The following is a 7083-nucleotide window of genomic DNA, read 5'->3' on the forward strand; positions in this document are numbered from 1 at the left end:
TCAGTATGTGTATATGTGTCTGTCTTTCTGTGTCTGTGCACATGAATGCAGTTGAGTACCCACAGAAGCCAGAAGTTGGTGCTGGATCCCTTGGAACTGTACTTACAGGCAGTTGTGAGCTTCCTGGCATGGGTACTGGGAACTGAACTTGTGTCCTTTGCTACAGCAATATGTACTTAATTGCTGAGCCATTCCTCCAGTCCACCACAATGCATTTTCTTTCTTTTCTTTTCTTTTTATTTTATGTGTATGCATGTATTGCCTGCATGTAGGTAAGTGCACCCATGTTGTGTAATGCCCTCGGAGGTCAGAAGAGGCTGTCGAATCTCCTGGGACTGGAGTTACAGACAGTTGTTAGCTGTCATGTGGGTGCTGGGATTCAAACCCAGGTCTTCTGCAGGATTTGGAATTGCCCAGGAGACATGCCTCCATAGTTCACGTGTGAAGAGTTTCCAGAAAGGTGGCAAGACCCGTCCTAAATGTGAGTGATGCTATTCCATGGGCTGGGGTCTTGGACTGAGTGAAAAGGAGAAAGTGAGTTGAGCACCAGCATTCATTTCTCTCTACTTCCTCACTATGGATGCTGTGAGTCCAGTTGCCTCGTGGTCCTGCTGCCATGCTGTCCTGCCATGATGGACTGCACCCTTAAACTCTTAGCCAAAATTAACCCTTCCATCTTTAAGTTGCATTCATCAGGTATTTTGTCACAGCAATGAACAAAGGAACTAATAAATAAAGATAACGACAAAGAAACTCTGTCATACCACAGCGTTGTCAGTTCTTGCTCCCAGCCCTAATCCTTGGCAACCACTGAGCTGCTCTTCATCACCAGATTTTTGTCTTTACAAGAATGTTATACAGCCGGGCATGGTGGCCCATGCCTTTAATCCCAGCACTGGGAAGCAGAGGCAGGTGGATCTCTGTGAGATCTAGGCCAGCCTAGTCTACATAGTAAGTTCTAGGCCAGCTGGGGCTACGAGGAGACCCTGTCTCAAAAATAAATAAATAAATAAATAAATAAATAAATAAATAAATAAATAAAGTGTTAAATAAATAGAACCACACAGAACATATCCCTTTGAGATTGACTTTTTTCTCTCAGGATAATATCCTTGAATATAATCCATGCCATTGCATGTATTAATAGTTTCTTTTTTTCCTTTTTTTTTGTATTTTGAGACAGGATCTCCCTGTACCCCCAACTAGCCTGGAACTTGCTTTGTAGACCAGACTGGCATGAATCTTATAGAGATCCTCTTGCCTCTGCTTCCTGAGTACTGGGTTTAAAGGGGTGTGTACCACACTTGGCTTAATAGTTTATTCTTTTTTTTCCCCCTCAGATATCCACATCCCACAAAGGCCTTTCTTGGCCTTCAGACAATAGTTCATTCTTTAAGCCAGGTATGGTGGTGCAGGTCTTTAGTCCTAGAATTCAGGAGTCAGAAGCAGGTAGACCTCTGTGAGTTTAGGGCCAGTCTGGTAGTGAGTTCCAGGCCAGCCAGAGATACATGGCGAGATCCTTCTCAAAAAACAAAACAAAACAAAAATAGTTCATGCTTTAATTTTTTTATTGCATTTATTTATTTAGAGTGTGAGTGTAGGTATGGCACACATGTTCCATGGTGTTTGTGTGGAGATCAGAGGATGACTTGCAGAAGTTTTGTTTCTCTCCTTCCACTATGTGGAACTCAGGTTGTCAAGTACCTTTATCCATTGGGCCATCTTGCATCTTGTCAACCCAATAGCTTTTTTTTTAGGAAAAAAAAGGTTTTGTACATGGGATGAAACAATATAAATTCAAACTTACAGATAAGGTTAGCTCTATCACTCCTCTCTTTTAAAAAGTTTATGTTAGCCACGCGTGATGGCGCATGCCTTTAATCCCAGCACTCGGGAGGCAGAGGCAGGCAGATCTCTGTGAGTTCAAGGCCAGCCTGGTCTACATAGTGAGTTCCTTAACAGCTGGGGCTACAGGGAGACCCTAGCTCAAAAAAACCAAAAAAAAAAAAAAAGTTTATATGAATATCCAATCAAAACCAATAGGGTATCTCTTGAAATGTTATCTATATGGATTCCAAGTAGGCCACAGGACTGCATACTGTCTTGGAATGTTCTCAGAAGGCTCTGTCATTGAACAGGTAACAGAGTAAAAATCTCAGAGTCCTTTCTTTCAAATGGAAGGAGGAAAGACAGAAACAGAACTATTCAAACTTCGTCTTCTTTCCTTGTGGCTTGAAGTCTCCTCCTCCTCCTCCCCTGCCTCCTCCGAAGCCTCCTTGACCTCCAAAGCCTCCCTGGCCCCTGCCACCAAATCTGCCTCTTCCTCCTCTGCTTCCACCTCGGCCTCCTCTGCCTCCTCTGCCTCCTCCACGGCCACCAAAGCTACCTTCACCCTTAGGCTTGGCCCAATCCAAGGTAACTTTCTTTCCATCAATTTCACCATCTTCCATGGCCTCCTTGGCAGCTTTGGCATCTTCGTCACTACTGAAGTTTACAGAACTAAACCCTTTGGGGGACCCAGTTTCCCAATCAGTGACTATTCTTGCACGAACAGAGCCCTCAAATGATTCTTCTAAGGTCTCTTCAGTGGTATCCTCAGACAGCCCTTTGACAAACAGAGTGTTGGATGGCTGACTTCTTGCATTAGGTGATCCCCTGGGTCCTTGCAACGCCAGTCTGATTGTTCTGCCTTCAATTTCCATTTTATTGCAGGAGTTAAAGCTTCTTTATCATCTTCAAATGAAGCAAATTTTATAAATGCATACCCTTTAGATTTGCCATTTGGGCTCTGGGGCACTCCGATAAAAGTTGCCTTCTCAAATACTTCCCGAAGAGTTTCCTCCATTGCACTGTAGGAAAGGTCACTTAAAACCAAAGTTTTTGATTCACCACTCCAAGTGCTATTCTTTCCCACTCTCTTGCTTTGACCTTTCTCTCCATTGTAGCGTAGTGAAGCAGATCGCCCATCAATTTCTGCCCCTGCTTTTCTTCCAAGGTTTTCTCCGCATCTGCTTCTGTCTTAAATTCAATATAAGCAATCCCTTCACTCTTCCCATCCTGGCTAACCAATCTAATCTCCATGGCATCTTCAAACACTTCTTTTAATTCATCCTCAGTGATGTTGAAAGACAGGTTTTTGGCCAAAAGTGTCCTTGCAGCTCGAACTTTCTTACTGTCTCTTCCTTTTGGTTTTTCTAGTTTAATTTCATTGCCAAACACTGTTAAGCCGGTGAGTTCCAAAGCCTTTTCTAGGTCTTTGGAAGACTCAAGATCAACATAACCAAATTTCCTATTTGTGCCAGTTCTGACATCCACAACAGCAAGATCATTTTTAGCAAAAAGTTCACTGGTAGAAACTTTTAATTCAGCAACTGATTTGCAAGGATTCAAGTTTCCAATGAACAGATTGAAAGACATAGTTGGTTCTGAGCCTTCAGCTTTCTGTTTCTTGGCCTCAGGAGCTTCTTTCTGTTTAGTCATTTCTTTTTTCCATTTTCCAGGTGCTTCTTTAACAGGCTCTTCCTCCTCCTCCTCCTCCTCTTCCTCCTCCCCCTCCTCTTCTTCCTCTTCATTTTCCCCCTTCTCCCCTCCCACTTCCCCTTCTTTCTCTTTTTCCCCTCTTCCTTCTCCCCTTCCCATTTCCCTTCTTCTTCCTCCTTTTTTAAACTTATATACCTGAGCTTTAAGATATTTATTTACAAAGTTCTTGCTATGACAATTGCTTTTACAATATATCAAGGAGTCATTTACTAAAGAGCATGCAGTACTGTCTCCAGAACCTCCTCCCAAATATCCAGCAAAGAGAAACCCAGGTACTAGTGCTAACTCACCATCTTCTTCTTCCTCATCATCTTCCTCCTCCTCATCATCATCATCTTCCTCCTCATCTTCTGAGGCAGGAGCAGGTGCTGCTGCTTTTGCCCCATTTGCTGGTTTCACTGCTTTTACTTTTTTCAGAACTGCAGGCTCAGATTCCTCCTCCTCATCGTTGTCTTCATCTTCATTCTCATCACTATCATCTTCCTCTTCCTCTTCATCCTCCTCATCACTGTCTTTCTTCTTGGCATTCTTACTATTCTTTGCCCCCTTGGCTGGGGTGACAGCTCCCTTCTTACTAGGCTGTGTTACCAATGCTTTTTGCTTGTGTAGCTCCCTTCTTACCAGGCGTTGCAACCACTTTGGCTGGGGTAAGTGTCTTCTTTGCTGGTGTGGCTGCTGCCTTTTTGCTTGGGGTGATGGCTGCCTTCTTAGCAGGTGTGGCAACTGCAACCGTTTTTGTTTGTGAAACCACCACTTTCTTTGCTGGAGTTGTAGCCTTCTTGCCTTTTTTCTGAGGGATGACAACCTCTTTTCCACTCACTGCTGTCGTCCTCTTCACCTTCTGACATTTCTTCATCTTCACTGTCTTCTTCCACCTCCTTCGGGGGAGGAGCCATTTTCTTGGACTCGCTTTCATCTTTTTTTTTTTTTTTTTTTGTCTTTTTGAGGCAGGGTCTCTCTGTAGCCCCAGCTGTCCTGGAACTCACTATGTAGACCAGGCTGGCCTTGAACTCACAGAGATCGCCTGCCTCTGCCTCCCGAGTGCTGGATTAAAGGCGTGGGCTACCACGCCGGCTCACTTTGATTTTTACCGAACTTTGCGAGTTTCACCATGACTGCCGCTTATGGCAACAGGGAGTGTGGCACTGGAGATGTGCTGATCAGCCTAGAGGAACCCGACGTACATGGCGCCCACGGGTACTGAAGACACTCAGTTTTTTTTTTTTAAAAGGCAGGATTTCAGTATGTTGCTTTGGTTGGCCTGCCACTTGCTTGAACTCAGAGATTCACCTGCCTCTGCCTCCCCAGTGCTGGGATTAAAGGTGTGCACCCCCACCCCCAGCCTCAGCCTCATTCTTTTCTATATCTTAGAGTATTGTTTGCTTATATGTCCATACACAGTTCATTTATCCATTTTGAGCAGGAGCTCTTTTGTTCTGCCTAAGAGGACTCACTAGGAGAGTGAAAAGCGGCCATTCACTGTAGCCTAAGAGAGGATTGCTTCCAACTAGGGACTTAGAGTGGAATTGTCTCCTTTGTCCTGAGAATAGAAACTGGAGAGGTCCCCAGAGGTGAGAATGGCTGAAGATCCCATGTAAAACATTACACTGAGAGGCAGCTTTACGTAGCTACAAAGCCCTGGGAGCAGGAAGTCAGCTTAGTAGGTCAGGCAGAAGCCACTTGGTAGCTGCAAGCATGATGTCATACTTCGTCCCTCCTCTTGGGATGAGATCCAAGACAGCAGCTCGTGAGTCAGGGGAGTCAGGGTTGAGGGAGCAGAGGATCCGTGTGGGAATCAGCCCCCAGAGTCATTTTTAAAAAAGATTATTTTGTTTATTATTCACGTGTATGTGTGTATGCCTATGTGACTTTATGTGCACTATGTTTGTGCAGGAGCACACAGAGACCCATGGAGGGCATCCAGTTCCCTGGAATTGGAGTTACAGATAGTTGTGAACTGCCATGTGAGTGCTGGGAACCAAACCCAGGACCTCTGCAAGACTAGTAAGTGCTCTTAACTGCTGAGCCAATTCTTCAGACCCCTCCTGGAATAAATTTTTAAAGTATTCATAATAAAACTTTTCATATTGCCAGGCATGGTGGTACACACCTTTCATCCCAGAACGTGGGAGGCAGAGGCAGGCAGATCTCTGTAAGCTCGAGGCCAGCCTGGTCTATATATTGAGTGCCAGGTCAGCTGGGGTTACACAGAGACCCTGTCTCAATAAGACAAAAAAACCCTTTTTAATATTTATTAATTATTTTTTTGGTACTGGGGATTGAATGAAGGGTCTTGCACGTGTTAGGCAAGCACTCTATACTGAGCTATGTCCCCAGCCATCTGAAGCAGGCAAGCATATGAAATAGTTTAGCCTGCAACTCTATTTGGTTTGGGTTATGCAACTTCTCCTCTTGCAATAATGTACTTGGCAGCCCTCTCCAAATAATGTACCCAGCAACCTCAGATCCCCCTGGACCGCCCACCTTCACTGGGCTACCTGCACTCCTATCTTTGAATAGTAGTATAGATTTCTCCACCCTTAGTAACAATCAAATTTAGACAAGAATTAAAGTACATTCCCAATGTATATAGGTATGAAAAGAGAAAGGCCAATCCAGCCTGAACTAGTTTGGGGTGCATATGTAGTAAGGCAAATTGTGTCCTCAAGTAAACTTTCAGAGAGAATCACCTATTTACCATCTTATGCTTATGCATGTGGTATTACTGTGCTACATTACAATTACCTGACTAGAACAACCTGACTCAAGTTTTTAAGAGCGGGTCTGAACTCAGGGATACCCATTCCTCTTGATGTCTCTCGGAACTGGCTCCTGGTGCTGAACTATGTGGTAGAACTGTGTCTGGAACTGTGACCTCCAGTCAGGCCTCACTCAATATTTTATTCAAAACTGTTTCTTCAGCCTTGGTTGGGGAAGTACAAACTCAGATCCACCCTTTTCTTCTCAGACAATCTTGTCTTTTCTCCCCTAGTTCTAGAATATCCTATATACACAATGTCAAGTGTCCTTTCTCAATCTTCATGTTTTCAGCGAAGATGTGCATGCTGCCTTTCAGCACCTTGATATATGTTAATTCTCAAGCATATCCACATTCATTCATTATCTTTTTGGGTAGAGTAGCAAATTGAGGTTTTCAGGAAACAAGATCAGATGCTCAGGTCACAAGAGCATATGATCAATGATTTTGCCAAAGTTAGTAAAAGTTATTAATTAGTTCAGAGTATGTCTATTGTATAAAAGTCATTCCTACATATGCATAATTGAGTGTTCATATGATGGTGCATGATGGGAAGGGACATGTGTAGTATAAAAATGATTATATAGGGAAGGAAGGCTATATACAAAGAACTATGGGAATAAAAGGGAGAAAACTCTTCTGATATACAGTTTTTGTGTTTTTTTTTTGAAAAAAGCCTTAAGCACAGAAGGAACCCTACGGGAATGGAAGAAAACCCTATCAGAAGCCATATGGTTGTTAAAATCCCAGTGCAGTGCTAGAGGTGGGTTGTCCCCCTATGAGCT

At 43.7% G+C, this 7083-nt stretch overlaps 1 protein-coding gene across 1 annotated transcript; it reads right to left on the reverse strand.

Annotated features, from left to right (window-relative positions):
• Positions 1–2006: 2006 nt before the first annotated feature.
• LOC103738165 (nucleolin-like) lies at positions 2007–4653 on the reverse strand. The gene is given in 7 exon segments (XM_008838010.2): positions 2007–2719; positions 2722–2976; positions 2979–3709; positions 3827–4137; positions 4139–4357; positions 4359–4449; positions 4610–4653. Coding segments are annotated over 7 exon segments (2169 nt in total). The 3' UTR covers positions 2007–2201.
• Between the last annotated feature and the right edge of the window lie 2430 nt (positions 4654–7083).

The sequence above is a fragment of the Nannospalax galili genome, unplaced genomic scaffold, assembly GCF_000622305.1.
Source record: "Nannospalax galili isolate Female #2095 unplaced genomic scaffold, S.galili_v1.0 scaffold17, whole genome shotgun sequence".
Lineage (NCBI taxonomy): Eukaryota > Metazoa > Chordata > Mammalia > Rodentia > Spalacidae > Nannospalax > Nannospalax galili.